The sequence below is a fragment of the Paramormyrops kingsleyae genome, chromosome 8, assembly GCF_048594095.1.
Source record: "Paramormyrops kingsleyae isolate MSU_618 chromosome 8, PKINGS_0.4, whole genome shotgun sequence".
Classification (NCBI taxonomy): domain Eukaryota; kingdom Metazoa; phylum Chordata; class Actinopteri; order Osteoglossiformes; family Mormyridae; genus Paramormyrops; species Paramormyrops kingsleyae.
The window spans coordinates 31808551-31829629 of record NC_132804.1 but is presented as its reverse complement, the minus strand read 5'-3'; the positions used below and the strand labels follow the sequence as shown (position 1 = coordinate 31829629).

General features: G+C 42.5%; 1 protein-coding gene across 1 annotated transcript in view; it reads right to left on the bottom strand.

The window, feature by feature from the left end:
- Positions 1-21079, bottom strand: part of LOC111835901 (inter-alpha-trypsin inhibitor heavy chain 4) — a 71266-nt gene that overhangs the window by 40128 nt on the left and 10059 nt on the right. Inside the window, exons 2-9 of the mRNA XM_072715153.1 lie at positions 17964-18127; positions 17579-17683; positions 14595-14757; positions 14369-14479; positions 8481-8609; positions 7488-7604; positions 7233-7401; positions 14-136 (exon numbers count right to left, since the gene is read on the bottom strand). Coding sequence (XP_072571254.1) covers positions 14-136; positions 7233-7401; positions 7488-7604; positions 8481-8609; positions 14369-14479; positions 14595-14757; positions 17579-17683; positions 17964-18127 — 1081 coding nt within the window. The remainder of the gene's footprint in view (positions 1-13; positions 137-7232; positions 7402-7487; positions 7605-8480; positions 8610-14368; positions 14480-14594; positions 14758-17578; positions 17684-17963; positions 18128-21079) is intronic.

Sequence of the window (21079 nt, the reverse complement as noted above, 5' to 3'; positions counted from 1 at the left end):
TAATTTGATGTACCTGAAGTGGGGTCTCCGTCTGTGAGAAGAATGAGAATGGAGATGCTGTCTTTGGTATTTTGGCTCTCAGCCAGGTTGTTCAGCATCCTCACTCCTTCCAGCACTGCATTGTTTATATCTGTGGCTGAGGAGGAAATTAAGATTTTAAATATAGTTTTTCTGAATTGCTAAGACACCAGACAATCTTTAAACGAGACTGTCAGTTACCAAAATTCATTTATTGAATCAATCACTCATTTGACAAAATTGTCAAAATGAAATTTCAAATTTCAAAATTTCCACAGAGCTAGAAATAATTTGTAGATCTGTCACCCTTTTTGCAAAACTCAAAAACATTCTCATTCATCAAAACACATTTTCATCATGGTGAACTTTGATGCAAAATAAAAGTACAAGCCACAAAAATTAAATACAACTGGCACACAGCAGTAATCATTTAAATACAATGACTGAAAACTGTTCACGTGTTTCTAAACATGGAAGAAGTCCATGAATGACTAGAACATAGAACACAGGCTGGATGAGAGAGTGTCATAAATGAGTCAAATTTCAGTGTCAGGGTTTGGATGGGCCACAACAAAGAATTCTTCCCCTGTTGCCAAGCAAGAGAGAACATTGCCTGTGATGTATTGTGTTGTCAGTCTTTGTGTTTTCCCCTGCTCCCTGTCAGCCACATGGCTCAACTCGATGAGCATGTGGTTTCCTGTGAACCCCTCTGTCTTGTGTCTGTGAAGATTCTCAGACATCCAGGAGAAACTGTCTGGTGGTTGAGTCATGGCAACTGGACTGCTCTCTGAAAGGTAGAAACTTTTCACTGCTCATCCCAGCAGCTTCTTCAGTTCGACTGATGAAGCTGCTTGGATGAGCAGTGAAACGTTGGTTCAGGACAGTGAAACGTTTCTACCTTTCAGAGAGAAGTCCAGTTGCCATGACTCAACCACCAGACCCTCTGTCTTACTTTTGTGGGGTATATTTTGTTTTATGTTTTGGATGGGCAATATGCATTTTTACTGTGTCCATTAATGTGAATTGTTTTGTTGTAGGTCATGTTGCCATGTATTTTAGTTGTTTATTTGCAGTTTTTCCTTTTTTGGGTTTTGTGTGTTGATTACATTTGTGGTTTGTAGTTATTTTTCACCCATGTGACTGCATGAATCCTTTGGGTTCCTCTGTGCTGTCTTAGGTTCCAGAGCCCAGTCTTAGACCGGCAAGAAGTGGCTGCTGGTATCTGGGTTGTGCTTTAGGCCTATGGTGTTCTGATTGACTAATCTTTTTATGGTTTTAGATTTAATAAAATTTGTGTTTGGAACAACGTCTCTCCGCTCTTATGGTAAACAGACCAGTGTGCCTTGGCCCCGGGGTAGGGCGACCGAACTTTCTCTGGGTGTAATTCCTGGGGTGGCGTAGTCGAACTGAATTGTGGCCATTAGTACCGTTGTTTGGTACCATCCGGCAGTATCCCATTCCCACTCGCCACATCTTGCCGTAGTCGAGCTGAATTGTGGCCATTAGTACCATTGTTTGGTAGCATTCCGGCAGTATCCCATTCCCACTTGCCACACAAATATTGGTGGTAATGTTTACAGTTATTTATGATTGTTTACACACTAAAATAAAAATTATCACACAATTAGCAACAATCCCCACCCAAGGAGCAAAACACCTCTGCAGATTTGCTTTACACTTTTTGCAAAACATTACACACAGTGATAAAGCAGACCAGAAACCTACTTACTAAGGAGGTCAAAGTGGCTAAAAGAAGCTATACAGAAAAGCTGAAGAACAGATTTTCAGCCAATGACCCTGCAGCAGTATGGCGAGGCCTGCTGAGACTACAGGAGACCATCCCCCCCTGCTGAGGCAAAGGAAGACCTGGCTGATGACCTGAACGACTTCTAGGTTTGAGAGAAACAAACTCACACCACACTCCAGCCCAGCAACAAGAGCCTCCATCACACCTCTGGCAGTCCCCCCTCCCCCCTCGGATACACAGGCTACACTCAAGATATGCAAAAAGGATGTGATTCTGGTCTTCTGGAAACAGAAAACCAGGAAAACATCGGCCCCAGACAGTGTCTCCCCCTCCTGTCTCAAAGTCTGTGCTGATCAACTGGCTACAGTCTGTACGCAATTGTTCAACAGATCCCTAGAGCTGTGTGAGGTCCGCTCCTGCTTCAAAAGCTCCACCATCATCCCAGTCCCCAAGAAACCCTCCATCACAGGACTGAATGACTACAGGCCTGTCGCCCTGATGTCTGTAGTCATGAAGTCGTTTGAACAACTGGTGCTAGCCCACCTGAAGAACACCACTGACCACCTGCTCGATCCCCTGCAGTTCGCCTACCGGACAAACAGGTCAGTGGATGACTCAATCAACATGGGCCTGCACTTGATCCTGAAACACCTGGACTACCCAGGGGCTTATTCACGGATCCTGTTTGTGGACTTCAGCTCGGCTTTTAATACAATCATTTCCGAAATCCTTTCCTCCCAAGTTTCACAACTCCACGTTTCCCCTGCCATCTGCAAGTGGATCACCAGCTTCCTAACAGACAAGAAGCAGCATGTGAGGCTGGGGGACGTGTCTTCTGGTACACAGAGAGTCAGTATTGGTGCTCCCCAGGGCTGTGTTCTCTCATCACTGCTCTTCTCTCTCTACACAAATGACTGCACCTCCAATGACCCAGCGGTCAAATTCCTGAAGTTTGCAGATGACACTACAGTCACCGGACTTATCCAAGATGATGACGAGTCTGCGTATCTGCGGGAGGTTGACTGGCTGGTGTTCTGGTGCAGTCAGAACAACCTGGAGCTTAACACGCTCAAGACTGTGGAGATGACAGTGGACTTCAGGAGGCACCATCAGGCACTTCTTCCTCTCACTATATCCAACAGCCCTGTGGCAACGGTGGAGACCTTCAAGTTTCTGGGAACAACCATTTCCCAAGACTTGAAGTGGGAGCCCAACATCAACTCCGTGCTCAAAAAGGCCCAGCAAAGGATGTACTTCCTGTGGCAACTAAGGAAGTACGGTCTGCCATGGGAGCTGTTGAGCCACTTCTACACTGCAGTTGTTGAGTCTGTCCTTTGCTCATCACTCACAGTGTGGTTTGGAGCAAACACATTTTGTACTACTCAAGGACTAGGAAACAGGCAGAGAAAATCATTGCAGATCCATCACACCTGCACCTTATACTTTGTAAAGTAGGTTACCCATGTTTTTTTCAAAATTTATTTCTTGTATATTGTAACTTATTGTTTGTATAGTGTCATTTATTGCCTGTGTACTGGGGAGTCTCAAGCAGCCCCAGCACACTTGGCGAATAAAGCTGATTCTGATTCTGTAATTTGCAAAACTCTACACGCATTTTCACACCTTAGACACAGATAAGGATTGTGAGGTTATTTCCTTGTCAAAAAAAGCCCTGGCTTGCCAATGATCACACTCATGAATGTATTGGATAATCACATTAACCAGGTGTGGAAACACACATGTGCTTAATTGAAAACACAGCACTCAGGTGCACTATAAAAGGCAGCAGGTGAGTTCACCTGTCTTCAACAAAAATGGAAGGAGAAGAAGAAGAGTGAGAATGAGAGGAGGAGCTCAAAGAGGAGAAGAAGGAGGTAGAGACCTATGTAGAGGAAGAGGTAGAGAGGGACCTGAAGAAGAGATAGCACCTGAACAAAGAAGAAGAGGACAAACTTTAACTCAAAAAATCCGTGCAACACTTATTGACCACGTTATCAACCATGGCCTCACAATGAGGGAAGCTGGACTAAGAGTTCAGCCAAATCTTAGCAGAAATACAGTAGCGACAGTAATTCGAACATTTCGTCGAGAAAACAGGTAAACTAACCACACAGTACAATGAAACTGCAGCTTACTGTACTTGTCATCACTTTTAGTATCTTTTCCTGTGACATTTGACAGTAGGCTGCATGTATTTTTTGTCTACATAGGACTGAGGGTCGAGGACACCATGGCAGAAGGTGCCCCATATTTACTTAGCCGCAAGATGCAGCAATTGTAAACATGGTTTTGGCCAACAACTGTATCAGACTAAGAGAAATCCAAGACAATGTCATCAATGATCATAATATTTTCAATAACATCCATCGCGTCTCTCTGGCAACATTAGGTCGAATCCTCAAAAAAAATCAGGTACACATGAAGCAACTGTATCAAGTACCATTTGACAGAAATTCAGAGAGAGTGAAACATTATGGCGTTAAATTAGTGCCAAAACTCGCGCGCATAAAAACCACGCGCGCGTATGCGCTCGCGAGCAGAAAACCATCCTCTCTACGCGCTCGCGTTTGCACAGCACTCGCTTGCTCGCTCGATCGGCGTTACATTAGTGCCAAAAGTCGAACCACGCGCGCGTGTGCGCTTGCGAGCTGAAGATCCATTCTCTTTACGCGCTCGCGTTCGCTGGACCCTATCTACGCGCTCGCGTCTGCACAGCACTCGCTCGCTTGATGATATTAATGATATTAGCCACTGTCCCCGCCTCCAAAGTGTCAAAATTCATCCTGTCGAGCGAGCGAGTGCTGTGCAGACGCGAGCGCATAGATAGGGTCCAGCGAACGCGAGCGCGTAGAGAGGATGGGTCTTCAGCTCGCAAGCGCACACGCGCGCGTGGTTCGACTTTTGGCACTAATGTAACGCCGATCGAGCGAGCGAGCGAGTGCTGTGCAAACGCGAGCGCGTATAGAGGATGGGTTTTCTGCTCGTGAGCACATACGCGCGCGTGGTTTTTATGCGCGCGAGTTTTGGCACTAATTTAACGCCATAAAACATCTGCGTAATGAGTATGTGGAGGTATGTATTGTTCACCTTACTATGGTGTGGCATTGTGCACTGCACACATAACTTTTTACATGTAAAATTACTGTGCAATAGACCTAAATTGAACAGCGTCCTATTGTCTTTCACTGTGTTTCAGAGAGTCTTGCAAATGGATGCTGAAGAAATTCAACATGAATATATATACCCTCAATTTGCAGTCCTATACCTTCCACCATACTCCCACTTTCTTAATCCAATAGAGGAGTTTTTTTTCTGCATGTCGGTGGAAGGGATACGACCTTCGACCCTACGACCATATGTCCCTCATTCAGGCCATGGAGCAGGCCTGTGATATTATCGAAGCAGCTGCTGTGCAACGATTCTTCCAACGGTGCCTTGCAAATGAAAACAAAGCCTGTGATGTGGATGAAATCTTATGGCCTGATCCAGCCAGACAGAGAGATAATGATTAGTTAAATTAAGAAATCACCTTCGCCTCCCTTTGACTTTGCGTTGGGGAACGGGCTCTCAGTGTTGTCTGTGCTTATGCACCGAACACTAGTTCAAAGTATTTGGTCTTCTTGGTGACCTTGTTTGGGGTGCTGGAAGGTACCCCCTCCAGGGACTCCATTGTTGTATTTTAATGCTCACGTGGGTAATAACAGTGAAACCAGGAACAGTGTATTTGGGAGGAACAGCCTGCTCAGTCTGAACCAAAGCGGTGTGCTCTTATTGGACTTTTATGCTAACCACAGTTTGTCCATAATGAACACCATGCTTGAACATAAGGGTGTTCATAAGTTCACCTGGCACCAGAGCACCTTGGCCGCAGTTCAATGATTGATTTTTTAATTATATTTTGTAATCGTAAGATTTGCAGCCACATGTTTGAGACACTCAGGTGAAGAGAGGAGCTGTCCTGTTAACTGACCACCACCTAGTGGTGAGTTTGATTAGATGTCGGGGGATAATGCTGGCTAGACCTGGTAGACCCAAACACATAGTGAGGGTGAGCTGGGAGCATCTGGCAGGGGCCCCTGTCCAGGGGATCTTCAACTTGCAACACCTGCAGAACTGGAGGTGCTGCTCCTCATACGGCCACTTCACACTCAGCCACAAACCGCCCCAGTGCATGCTGCAGGTCACAAGTACCCATTTATATGGAGACATGATGGCCCTCAACAACAGACCTCATACCTTGTACTCCTGAAGTACCCCCCACAGGACCCCCCTGAGGGTCATGGCTGTATGACTTTTCCAAGTCCACAAAACACATATAGACTGGTTGGGCAAACTCCCATGACCCCTCCAGTACTTAAAAACATTATTTATTTTATTTAGATTTTTATATGTTTAAATATGTATATTCTCTTCATTTTTCTTTTGCACTATGACCAACATTTTCAGTGACATAAAAGTAATAGGTTTTAATAAGTAATAAGTACCAAAATGGTTGCATTTATTGAGACTGTGTGCAGTTAAAATTTCATGCGGTCACATCTATGACAATGTATGATAATCATTAGGATGTTTTGTTCTGGCACAAGTACTGCTTTAACAAATTATGAAAAAAAAAAATCTTCCCTGGCTCAATTTGTCTTTTTCTTTTTGATTTCTCCCTACCTGGACATGGGAGTACATAGGTAAACATGCACTGATGATAAAATGTGTTTAGCTATTGTGTTAACATGTTCAAGAAGGAAGTGGTCTAGAGCTGATTATTTAAAAAAAAATGAGAAGAAAGATGAGCAGGCTGGTGGAGAGGGAGAACCAAAGAATGTTCCCTAGATAGATACCAGTGATGATGAGAGTTAGGTTATGAAAGTTAATGATCAATTTAAAATATTTTGGAAATACAGTAACTGTATCAAGTCAATCTTTCATCAACAGAAAAACTAGGGTATGCAGATTAGAACAGCTATTCATCAGCATGCAAGTTAATCAATTAATACCCCACCACACCAAAAAAGGGTGTGATAAAATCCTATGCTGATGCAACCAAATGAGAAAGATGTGCCACGCCCCCTCGTTAACCTCGTGTAGAATCCCCGTGTAGAATCCCGTGTTTACCAGCTGTTTCTCTTTGTTGTTGATTAGTCCAATGTTTTTAAGTCTGCGTTAGGTATGTTTTCCCCAGTCCGGTCATTAACGTTTTTGGATCGTTGATGTCTGTTCCTGCTCCTGATTGTCTTCTACCTCTATTACATCCTGAGTTTTACCCTAACTTCTGGACAGTGTGTCCCTTCCTGTCATGTTCTCAGCGCATCATAACACTTTGTTGTTTACTTTATTCTATGTAAGAGTCTTTGCAATTCTGAAAAGAGGTATATACGTAAAATGTATCTAATACAAACTATAAGGTCAAATACTCCATAAACTATTTTAGTGGTAGGATATGTGGACCTTTGACTAGATCTACAATTCTTACCTCCCCGATCAACTATCTTTCTCACAAATGCCCGTGCAGCCTCCAGGTTTCCAGGTGTGGCTGGGACCAGGTTGGGTTTCCATTTATAGATGGCATCATCAAAGCTGATAAGGCCAAAGTGGTCTTCCTCTGAGATATCTCCTAGGATCTTCAGCAGAGCCTCACGAGTCTGAAGGAGCAGATTATATGACAAATCAAGAGAATTCTAGTCCAAGCAATATACCAAAAAGGAAACCAATTAAAAGGTACCTGTACCTGTTTAATTTTGATGCCATGCATAGAGCCACTCTGGTCGATGATAAACACCACATTTTTAGGGATGCGGGGGAGATCCGTTGGGGCAAAGTAATGCACAAAATATCCCTTGAGCACCTAAGATGATATCAACCAGTAGGGGTGGGGTAGGGGAGTACACAAAAGAACACTTTAAGAGAGAAACATATGTATTTTTTGTTTATCATTCTGTATCACTATTTATGTGTTTACTTTAGTTAGATTGTCTCTTCTTCACTCTTACTGTATGTGTAACGCACCCTAAAACTGAATAACCGCCTCTATTTATTCCTGTGCTGCCTAATGACTCATCCCACTATAAAATGCTGTTCTTTCACCACACATATAAGTCTTCCCTAAAAATCCCATAATATCCACTGGGAGTTTGCCCTATACCAATATCATCGCTGGATACTTAGAGTCTCTTGATTTAAGAGACACAGACAAGTTGCCTGGCTGCATTCAGTGTGCACATTTTCAGACAAAAAACAGTACAGTAATGGTTTCCAAACACTTTTGCAACTACCAGTCTTCCCAGAAAGATCCATGTATTATTTGGAAAATCCATTATATTGCCAAACATTCAGCTTCACCAACATCAACAAATTACATCTTAGATTCCAGCTGAGGGATCAACATTTGAGCTGTGCATTGAATATTCTCATATCACAGAGATCTACGGTCCTCAGTGCTTTCATGAACAGGGTGATAAAAGTTGCTCCCAATAATCAAACATTTCTTGCGTGTACATATCAAAGACTTTTTGGTGTTTCATTTTATTGAGCCTAAATTAACAAGGTATGCTAGCTATGCTTGTAGCTAAACAGTCATGTACCCTCATTAGTCATCTCCATAAGTGGTCTATTAAGCTTATAAATTTATTATAACCCTTGAGACAAAAGGTCAGCAGTAGTTATTCCCACTCATTGCCCTACTTAGCAACCTTACCCTATATATACAGTCAATCCCCCCTACCTGAAAATCACCCTTTGATTTGGGTCTATTGACATCATAGACAATGAGCAGGTCACCATCAAGTCCATTTGTTTCACAGCCTGGGCACTGTTCTTGCTGCTGCTTTGTGGGAGCAAACTGCACTGTGGCCTGGGAAGGGCAGAAGGCATGTACAGTACAGGTTAGGTATACAGCTAGACATATAACCTGCGGAGCACTGCTTCTTGTCACACCTACAGCATTCACACCTTTATAATAAATCCATATTTTCAGATTTTAATCTTACATCCCTCCACTAACTTCATTAATCGAACTGAGCTACAACAATACACGGTATCAAGCTAGCATAAATTCTCAGCAAAGGTAGCTTACTGAAAAAAGTCTTATCTTAATGGGGCTACACGATATCCACATGCTTGGGAAGTAACGGAATACATGGAACTAAGTTGTGTATTCAGAATACAAAAAAAAAACTGCATTTTGTTACAGTTACAGGAAAAATCAGATAATTGATATATTTAATGGGGATTGTTACCAGGATTACACTTACACTAAATTTTAAAACTAAGAATGATTTTCGGTGGACAGCATACACACAAGACACATCGCTCAAGACAACATTCTCCTCTTACAATATGGCAGCCACTGCAAAAAATGCTGTTTCTCACTGCATGGAAATTTCATAACTATTTGCATTGTTGCAGTATTTATTGTATGTGCATATGCATTCAGGTTGCAATGTTTCTTGTACCAGTTTTAATCGTATAATATAGACATGTAGAACCCTATGATTTTCACAGTGTGGAAAATGTAGACAGAACTGTGGAATCCAGATGTAAAAATGAAATTGACAACAAAAATGTGAAATGTCATGCATTGTAACAGGTATCTGAATAATCTTAGGCCATTATAAATTATTGTAAATGCCAATTATCCACTGTGGTTTTGTTAACTGATTACTGGGTGATATAAAAAAATGAAATGCCCTACTGTTATCCATCCATCCATTTTAGGGTGCTCTTAAGCTATGTACTAAGAGAGATGATAAAATGTTTGATGTGTGCCTCCATTTGAATTCTGCATCAAGAACTGTGCTGATAATGTCGCTACCATAAACAGGATCTGGGAGTTTCCAAATCAGAAACCCTGGAAGGCAAAAGAAGTACATTCCTCAAAAAACCGCAACACTACTTTCAGGTCAGGTGACTATACACCGCTGCCAGAGCCAAACTGAGGAGAGGAATCAAAGAAGCAAAAGAAGCCAACAGGAGGAAAATAGAAGACCACGGCAGATCACAAACCACAAAGCACTGTCAGCTCCAACGTCACGCTGGCAGAGGAACTGAATTATTTCTTTCCCAAGTTTAAGGTAAGGAGGCCTAACATGACCACACTGACCCTGCCAGCTCTCAGCACCCACACACTCACTCTGCAGGAGCATGAGGTAAAATGTGTGCTTAAACCGGTGAAGCCAAGGAAGGCCTCTGGCCTGGATGAAGTATCTGGGAAAACACTCAAAACATGTGCTCACCAGCTTGCTGGCATCTTCATGAAGATTTTTAATCTCTCTCTCACATCAGCCACCATTCCACCCCATCAGAAATCATCAACCTTTATCCCTGACCCTAAAAACACAGCCACCAAGAACCTAAATGACTACAGACCTGTATGACTCACAACAGTGGTAATGAAGTGCTTTGAGAGATTGGTCTCACAGCACCTCTCCTGGTGCTGACATGTTATCATGGTGGAGGGGTTTGCATGTTCCAGTGATCCAGGAGCTAAGTTGCCCGGGGTCACCCAAGGTACTGGGTGAGGAACCATACAAAGTGCGGCTCATTAGACCCCTTATGATTAGAAACAACATGGATTCACGTTTTCCCTCACCCGAACACAGGTCACAGGCCTGCACCCATGGGGCCTGGCCGGGCACAGCCCTAAGAAGGCACGTGGGTCCCCCCTCCAATGGGCTCACCACCTGTAGGAGGGGCCATAGGGGTCGGGTGCAGTGTCAGTTGGACAGTAGCCAAAGGCAGGGACCTTGGCGGTCCGATCCTCGGCTGCAGAAGCTAGCTCTAGGGACATGGAATGTCACCTCTCTGGCAGGGAAGGAGCCTGAGCTGGTGCGCAAAGTTGTGAGGTTCCGACTAGATATAGTCGGGCTCAACTCCGAACATGGCTTGGGCTCTGGAACCAGTCTCCTCGGGGAGACTTTAATACTTCCGACAATGGATGTTTTGAAAAGAAGACAGATTACGGATTTAGTCAGCGTTTTTTTCATGATTCTACATAAATATTTCAGCGAGATATAAACAGAAATAGACACAAAAAATACACTGCATCGTTGACGATGCACTCAACCTCAGAGGGATAAAAAGCTCCTCAGTGGCCAGGCCCTGAGGGTGGATGAGATCAACCCGGAGTTCCTCAAGGCTCTGGATGTTGCAGGGCTGTCCTTATTTGACACGCATCTGCAGCATCACATGGATATCAGGGGCAGTGCCTCTGGATTGGCTGACCGGGGTGGTGGTCCCCCTCTTCAAGAAGGCGGACTGGAGGGTGTGTTCCAACTATAGGGGGATCACACTCCTCAGCCTCCCTGGTAAGGTCTATTCAGGGGTCCTGGGGAGGAGCATCCATCGGATTGTTGAACCTCGGATACAAGAGGAGCAGTGTGGTTTTCGCCCTGGCCATGGAACAGTGGGCCAGCTCTATACTCTCGGCAGGGTCCTGGAGGGTGCGTGGGAGTTTGCCCAACCAGTCTACATGTGTTTTGTGGACTTGGAGAAGACATTTGACTGTGTCCCTCAGTGAGTCCTGTGGGGAGTGCTCCGAGAGTATAGGGTGCCGGGCTTCCTTTTAAGGGCTGTTCAGTCCCTGTACAACCGGTGTCAGAGCTTGGATCGTATTGTCGGCAGTAATTCGTTTACTTGTTTCCAGTGAGGGTTGGACTGCCTTTTGTCACCGATTCTGTTCATAACTTTTATGGACAGAATTTCTAGGCGCAGCCAGGGTATTGAGGGTATCCAGTCTGGTGACCTCAGGATTGGGTCTCTGCTTTTTCCAGATGGTGTGCTTCTGTTGGCTTCATCGGACCATGACCTTCAGCTCTCACTGGAGCAGTTCGCAGCTGAGTGTGAAGCGGCTGGGATGAAAGTCAGCCCCTCCAAATCCGAGACCATGGTCCTCAGCCAGAAAAGGGTGAAGTGCTCTCTCCGGGTCGGGGAGGGAGTCGTTCCCCAAGTGGAGAAGTTTAAGTATCTCGGGGTCTTGTTCATGAGTGAGGGAAGGATGGAACGGGAGATCAACAGGTGGATTGGTGCGGCATTAGGAGTGATGCAGGCGCTGCATTGGTCTGTCATGGTGAAGAAGGAGCTGAGCCAAAAGGCAAAGCTCTCGATTTACCAGTCGATCTACGTTCCTACCTGCACCTATGGTCACGAGCTATAAGTAGTGACCGAAAAAACGAGGTCGTGGATACAAGCGGCTAAAATGGGTTTCCTCTGCAGGGTGGCTGGGCTCTCCCTTAGAGATAAGGTGAAAAGCTCGGTCATTCGGGAGGGACTTGAGTAGAGCCGCTGCTTCTCCGCATTGAGAGGAGCCAGATAAGGTGGCTCGGGCATCTGGTCAGGATGCCTCCTGGATGCCTCCTTGGTGAGGTGTTTCAGGCATGTCCCACTGGGAGGAGGCCGCAGGGAAGACGCAGGACATGCTGGAGATACTGTGTCTCTCACCTGGCCTGGGAAATCCTCGGGATTCCCCCAGAGGAGCTGGACGAAGTGGCCGGGGAGAGGGAAGTCTGCGTTTCCCTGCTTAGACTGCTGCCCCCGCGACCCGACCCGGAAAAGCAGTAGAGGATGGATGAATGGATGGTCTCACAGCACATTAAATCCAGTCTCCCATCCAACTTTGACCCACATCAGTTTGCATATAAATCAAACTAGTCCAAAGAAGATGCTATTATCACCACTCTACATACCGCTATAACCACACAGACCAAAGAGGCAACTATGAAAGGATGCTCTTCATAGACTACAGTGCAGCATTTAATACAATAATCCCAGACATACTTGTAATCAAGCTGACAGGTCTAGGGTTCACAAAGACTTTCTCACAAATTGTGCACAAATTGCTGTAATAGGGCTCATATCAGAAGGAGATGATTCAGCTTACAGAAATGAGGTCCAGATACTGACAAAGTGGTCTGCAGTGAACAGCCTAACAATTAACACCAGAAAAACCAAGGAACTCATTCTGGACTTCAGAACCAGAACCACTTCCACTCTACATTAATGGAGACCACATGGAAAGGGTCTACACCTTCCTTACACTCCAGCCTGCATGCTAAGATCATCTGATGCTACCCTACTCACTATACAGTACCTAAGCGCAGGTTATCAACTATGGGTGGCAGAGCATTTAGTGTAGTAGCCGCTAAAAATTAGAATGATCTTCCTCTCAGTCTTTGTGAAAAAAAATCTATTACCTATTTCAAGATGTTGTCAAAGATCAAATTCCTGGAAACCTACATCTCAGATAACCTCTTTTGGTCTGAGAACACCACAGCAACAGTCAGAAAAGCACGGCAGAGGTTGCATTATCTGAGTGTGCTCAGGAAAAACTTGGAGCAAAAACAACAGGTGGCTTTTTATCAACGAGTACATTCTGGCACAGTGCATCACAGTGTGGTATGCGGGATGCACAGCAGGAGACAGGAAGGCTGGTCAGAGAGTAATAAACACAGCTCAAAAAAATCACAGGCTGCTTTCCAGTGAGGGACTTTCAGCCCTCACTGGAAGATATTGCCCGCTCCCTCTACCTCCCCAGAGCTACAAACATCTAACTAACAGACTGAGGAACAGTCTCTTTCCAATGGCCATCATTACACCGAGCACAAATAAGCCATTTAAGACTGTTTAAATAATTTTTGGTCACTGCTGTGCAATAATATACATTTCATATATACTGCTGCTGCTCTCATGCAGGACCCAGAGTGGAACTGCATTTTTTATTGTTATCATTACTGGTTTTCATTAAAAAAAAATATTTTTAAATAAATTTTCTATTATATATTGCTGCTTTGGGGTGGCACGGTGGTGCTGTGGTTAGCACTGTTGCCTCACACTTCTGTGACCAGTGGCCTGTACCTCGAAGTGGGGTTACTGGCATATTGGGGTAACTTGTTGGATTTAAGGTACCACAGTTTAAATGGACTTTGTATTCGTTCACTTACATTTTGCCCAGACTACCTTAAATCCGAGAAGTTACCCCGATAAGCCAGTAACCCTGCTTCGTAGTACAGGCCACAGGCTTCAATGTGTGTGGAATTTGCATGCATTTGCATGCTCTCCCTATGTTGTCATGGGGATTCCAATGGGTTCTTCTTTTAACCCCCACAGTCCAAAAAACATGCTGAGGTTTAGAAATGGCCTGGGTGACAACTTCCTCTGATTTTCACTTACAATCCATATGAACCTGTCCGTTAGTGTTCTACACTGATTGAATTGTCAACTCCCAAAGTTCCGACACCAATTTGGCCATTTCCTGCTTATGGTCTATATGATGGATTTCAGTAGCAGGGGGAGTGTATTTTTGCTGTACTGTAAAGGCACTGAGGTAGGCTCAGCTATTTGTGAATGTAACTAATTGCCTTTAAATCTATTTTCCTACCTTGGATGCAGTAATTTCATACATTTCAATCAATGAAATCTGACTGAGGTCTTACACCTGGCTACCTCTTCTTTATAGTTCTTAGTCCTAGTACTTATAGTAGGTGTTGTATGGGGGGTGTAGTTGCTTACTAGTTTTCTGGAAAAAAATGGTGAAGGCATAAGACATGTTATTGGCCACTGAAAGTGCAGAATATTTAGAAATGTTGCAAGCCTTCCTATGAGCTATTTGAACATTACCTCGTCGTCTGACTGTGAGATCCTAGTGACCTTGGCTAGCTCATTGGAGACAAGTTTTCCACGGGTGTCCAGGAAACGAATCCCTTGCCGCTCACGTATCTGCACTTCAATCTGCCACACAGGGGATATGGGTCAAAACCATAGTTACTGTGTCGCAGACCAAGAGGTTCATGATAACACTATACCATAGAGGTATAGGCAGAATATCATCATTCCTTCTATGTACCTTGAAATCCTTGACCGCCTGTGTGGGCTTAGCTTTGATCAGGAGCTCGTATTGCCCCAGACGACGTTTCAGGAGCTCCTCGTAGGTGAGTTCAAAGGTCACCTTACTGTGTGCTGCTACCGTCACTGAGGTTTTGAACTCCTCAAGTGTACGTCCAACCGCACTAAAATAAACACAGAAAAAAGTGTTAATATTTTACTATGAAATCCTATAACACAGAAATAGCCTCACACACAGAATGGCCTTCTCTCAACAAACTAGCAGTTGGTGCAATTATGTTTGACCAGGATTTCATGAAACATAAGGAGAGCTACAGTTTTGCCATTGAGCAATACATCCATCCATCGAATTTCATACCTGCTCATCTTGCACATCATTGTGCTTGGCCTGAAGTATATTTCACTGGGCAGCCCCATCGCCCCCTCCACCCATCTAATCATTGCTCCTCTCACACCTCCCATCCAATTTACTGAATTATTGGATGGATCAAGTGACAATGTGAAAGCCAATAAATACACTTTTACTCAGATACTCTGAGTCTTAGTCGTAACACATAACTCTGAAATTACACCTGTTTATTTATTACACAGGCCAACCTGAGGACTCTTTCCACATCAAGTAGGTGGTTAATTGTATTTCTTTGTGTATGTCATATTGTACATGTCTTAAATTGTCATTTATATTCTTTATATGCCTAAAAATGTATATTTTATTTATTTGCCATTGCACTATGACCAACATTTTCCATGACATAATAGTAAGAACTGTAACATATGCACCAATGTTATATGTAATATTCAGATTACCATTCATCAGCAAAGTACTAGAAAATGTTGCTGAACAGCAGTTATGCAATCACTTGCACAAATTAGAGCTTTTAGATCTCTGTCAACCAGGCTTCCAGAAGATGCATTCAACTGAAATAGTTCTTTTAAAAGACCAGAATGATCTTTTAAATGCATTTGTCAACTGGGAATGTTCTGTATTGGTGCCGATTGATTTAGCGCTGCTGTTGACACGGTTGATCATCATCTTGCACAACAGACTAAGGTTTACTGAGGGTATCTCAGACATGGCCTTTGGGTGGTTCATATCCTATCTAAAGAACAGGAGTTTTTCTGTTAGAATGAAGAAATTTACTTCATCCAAATTAACATGGTGTTCTTCAAGGCTTAGTTCTCAGTCCAGTACTGTTTTTGTTTTATATTCGTCCCCTGGCTTAAATTATTTCTTTGTTTGACTGTATCTTCTTTCATTTTTATGCAGATGACATTCAACTTTACATGTCTTTCAAACCTCAACAAATATACAAGTTTGCTATCTTGGTTGATTGCCTCACTCAGATTAATAACTGGCTTTCCAACAATTACTGTACCTATATTTAAATTTGGACAAGACTGGGGTTTTGATAATTGCCCCTCCTCACGCACAGCATTCAATCATTTCTTTTATTGGTTCTATTTCTATAAAAGCTCAGTCCAGTATTCATAATCTAGGGATCATTTTTTATCAATCCCTCAGTCTTGGTTTGCATGTTAAATCATTGTCCCATTTCTGCATCTACCATGTACCAAATCTCCCTTGTCTCAAAAGCTGAATTAGAAATGATTATCCATGCTTTCATTTCCTCACATTTAGATTACTGTAATGCCTTGTTTACAGGCCTAAATGAATCATCCCTTATGCGCCTACAAGCAATATAGAATACAGCAGCCAGGATAGTACAGTAACTCGATGTAGCAAACGTACACACATAACATTTTATCTACATTGCACGGGCTTCCGGTATGTAGCTTACAGGATTCTTTTTAAAGTATGTGTTCTTACTTACATAGATCTAAATGCTCAAGCCCCAAATAACCTGTCTCTGCTCCTCCAAAGACATTCCTTTTTCTTTGTGCTCTTTGTGCTTTGCTTTTGCTTTTTGTATTTCTGATCTATTGTTACGCATTGGGTGGCTGTTTTTACTGATAGCTTGTCTGGCGGATTGATTCTTTTTTGTCACTTGGGACCTGATGTCGTTATCTGATTGCCATGGGACCATAACGTAATAAGGTTGCCCCTGGATTGTTTGCCCCTGGCTGCTTCTGGATGGGTGTTTGTTACTCCATCTTGCACCCAGCGTTTCCATCTGTTGCTGGATTGTTGGGTCTCATCGAGGTATAACTGTTTAGTACAAGTCATGATGTGTGTTATCGCGGTTGTATGAATAATATTTATATTTTTGTAGGAAGTTAATCAATGGCATAATAGTAGAAACCTGAAAACAAAACAGCACTGAACAGCATGTCAAAGTAAGCCCTGTAGAAGCCAGTACAGGGCTGCTGCCGGTTCAGTTTGGCAAACTAAATTTAGTACAACAAGTACATAAAATAATAATGTTAATAAAAATCTGTGGCTCCTCCTGAGTAACAAATTCAAGTATTTTTAAGTCTTAGCTCTTTCATTTGTAGTATACCAATTTCTTGTCCACAAACCAACAAGGAATACTAGTGAACAAGTGAATCTTCCCTGTTGGCTGAACTCTTGTTCTGAATTGTTCAACCTGGTTAATCGCTCTCCTTTTCAGAAATACAAAGCACACTTATATGCACAGTTCAGGGTGAAGCTGGGGCCTGAATTCAGGGTCAGGCTATTTATCCAGCACCCTGGCACATTTATTTGTCTTAATGTAATCATATTTGCCAGATCTGCACCTGTTGTTTCATGCGAAAAGAGATCTGCTGAATACTTTTCAAGTATCGATCTAGTATCTGAGATCTGTCTCAAAATTTAAAACGTTCCAACTAGTCATTCATACAATTTCTCTGTAAAGTTTGAAAAATTCTGTCAAATACTTTTTGAGTACAACCACAGCAGACCAGTTCCAAAACTGTACGTACTCCTCATCTAGGCAATACAATAAGCCATGCCAGTTCATTGTGTAATGTGATATCTTTTACACTGAATGTGAGCATGTGACCTGAAGCAGATGTCCTCCTAACCTGACAAGTCCAGCACTTTGGCCACGCTGGACAGCCTGGTCATATTGCTGCTGAGCCTCTGCCTTCTCTTTCACAACCCCATCGTAGATTTTCCCATCAATGGTCCTGAACCACACACAATTATAAGAGTTAGAAACATAGCCTGTCTACACATGCCACATCCCCACCCAGCAGGAATAAAAGTTCTGTGAAGCAACGGAAAGATTAATTTGAAAAATGGAATAAGGAGTTTTTTTTAAATAGCAAAAGATACTTGTAAATAATAAAATATGAGGATTAAAAGGTCGGATCTGCAATCTGCTTTAGCCTTATCTTAAGATATTTTCAATTCACACGCAAGTGCTATGCCTTCTAAACTTCCATTCCATACATTCAAAAGACTCACATGCTAAACTTGCTGATGAAGGCATTTTTGGGTATTTCCACATGGAAGTTCAGCTCTTGAGACTCATTGGCCAGGTTAGCCACTCTGCTGGTGATGACAGTCATGGCATAGCGGCTTTGGACCATAGACTTAATGTGGAAGCTGTAGATGTCAACGCCATTATCCTGCAATAGAAGAGAAAAAACATGTTAAGTCAGCACTGTTAGGCCGAAAAAATCAATTCCCTGCAACTGGTCCTAGTGTTTTCTGAATACAAACAGGCATATTCCCAACAACGCATTCTCTTATCTGTTGCAGAAAACAAAACAACTTCTACTGATGTTGATATTCTGCTTCTGTTTAAATCAGTACAGAATATTTCAGTTGATTTGCAGAACATCCTAGAAGGTGACACTGAGGACACCTAATGGCTTATCATGGTCACAGCTACCCCTGAATTATCATTTCTTCTGCCCTTGATTCCATGTGAGCATGGGCTATGGCATCTCAAAACCTGAACATAAAAAACCACGCACACATATCCGTTTACAAGCAGAAATCTATGGAATGCAAAAATATGGAATACCAAGAGGGTCATACTGTAAATGCCTCAACTTACGCACTTAATGTCTTAAGCACCTGAATTGACACATCTTTTTATGCATGTCACTCTTGACATGCTAAAAGCATATGGAAAGTGAAACAGGTCAAAAACACGTGAATTTTAATGCATAGAATACGTGCAGAATACGTCAACAACATGTTACCTACTTGTTGTTAATTTGTATTCAACGCTATGGAATGTTTTCAATGGTTAAGCTATATACAATACCTGTTAAAAGAACTAAACCCTTGTAGTGCATTTATGTATATATTTGTATTTTGTTTTCTTGTAAATAAAACACTTGCTTAATGCTTGTGCAAATGGGACTTTCAGAAAACACCGTTACGTACCTTTGATTTTTAGTGACTCAGCATATATAGGCTATATGTAAAAGTTAAGCCACAAATAACCGTCACAGTGCAGACATTTATAGAATACATCTTCCCCAAACACTAGAACAGTTTCTAAACAAATTTAACGTTTTATCTTTTTTATAAGCCGGAAGCTAAAACTTAATTCCTTAGTTCGTAAGGGAGAAAAACTCACTTGTGAAATTAACATAGAAATGTTAAACTTTCAAAAAAATCTGAACCATTTTCCAATTGAAATAATGTACAAATAATAATGTTGTATAATGTTTCATAAAGGCTGCCAGACAAAATATGCCTTCTGATTTATTTACTTGTATAGAGGGCACCCACATCTCAAAAGTGTCCAGTGATCAAAATCCACTGTCATTCTTTATCCATAAAACAAGCTAAATGTCACTTGTCTGCCCCAACCTTTCGTGTCTCTTCCCCTTTTGGTCAGCAGGTATCGCTGGCCATCCTGTTCTCCCTGAGCCAAAGTCCTTAGTGTGTTTCCCCAGCTTTCAGGATTGCTGTATGGTGCTAAGGGCTGAGTGTGTGACTATAGTAACCTGTCAGTCCTGTGTTCAAGACTAGCTGTTTCTTTTTTTTTGTATTTAGTATAGATTTTGTTCCCTAGTGTTTACTTTGTATTAGTTTTTCTAATTCCTGAGTTTTGTGGTTTGCATTCTGTTTTGGTTTTTCGCTTCATGCCATTGGTTCTGTTTTACCTGTCTTTATTATTTCCCTAGTGTTGGATTCTGTTTCCTAGATTCTGAGTTCCTTGATTTAATTATTAGTTTCACCAGTTGCCTATTTTCTTGTGTCGGTCCTTGTTGATTGTTCTCATCTGTCCTGCGTTATCTTGTTAGTAGTGCTGTATTTCTCGAGACCGGTCTTGGTCTCGAGACCGGTCTTGAGACCAATTTTTTGTGGTGTCAGTCTTGTCTTAGTCTCGGACATAGCAGTCTCGATGGGATGGGGAAAAAAAGAGAAAACAGCACATCCTCACAGAACAGTATCATTATTCATTACGCGCCTCAATTCAAATGCAACCAGTCAGATGCATCTACTTTAAAAACGTTACATTGTATACATTTTCTCAATAGACACAGTGCTTCACAGTCCACACACTTCATACACATCGCATGATAGCGAAGTCGGCAAAGAAATATTCCAAAACGTCACCACGCGTCACCATGTCACATGGTACAAAATCCTTGCGAAAGCAAGACGACTTGAGACAGACCGTGCAGCACAAACTGGAACCGCCTCCGTGACGCCACAACTTTGCCCTTATTAGCTGAAGATTTTAGTCACACGCATGACATTTGTATCCCAGGAAGTTCCAATGCGTTATCTGCTATTTCCCCCGAAAAGCACATAAAGCAGTGAGAACTGGTTTCAGTTCATTTACTAGTAAAATAAAGTTTAAATAAATTACATAAATGCTCTAACAGTACACGTAAGTTAGTGGTTTATTTATTGTTAGTTACTGTAATGTTGTGCTGCTTTATTTGTTTAATCGTCAGACATACCCATCAGAAAGACATACCTATCAGACATACCCATCAGAAAGACACACCAATGAGACATGCCAATCAGAAAGACATACCCATGAGACATGCCCATCAGAAAGACATACCGATCAGACATATCAATCAGACATACCAATCAGAAAGACATAACCATCAGAAAGACATACCTATCAGACATAACAATCAGAAAGACATACCCATCAGACATACCCATCAGAAAGACATACCAATGAGACATGCCGATCAGAAAGACATACCCATCAGACAGACATACCCATCAGAAAGACATACCCATGAGACATGCCCATCAGAAAGACATACCAATCAGCCATACCAATCAGAAAGACATACCGATCAGACATACCCATCAGAAAGACATACCAATGAGACATACCGATCAGACATATCAATCAGACATACCCATCAGACAGACATACACATCAGAAAGACATACCAATCAGAAAGACATACTGATCAGACATATCCATCAGACAGACATACCCATCAGACAGACCAATCAGAAAGACATACCTATCAGAAAGACATACCCATCAGAAAGACATACCCATCAGAAAGACATACCCGTCAGACATAACTATCAGAAAGACATACCCATGAGATACGCCGATCAGAAAGACATACCCATCA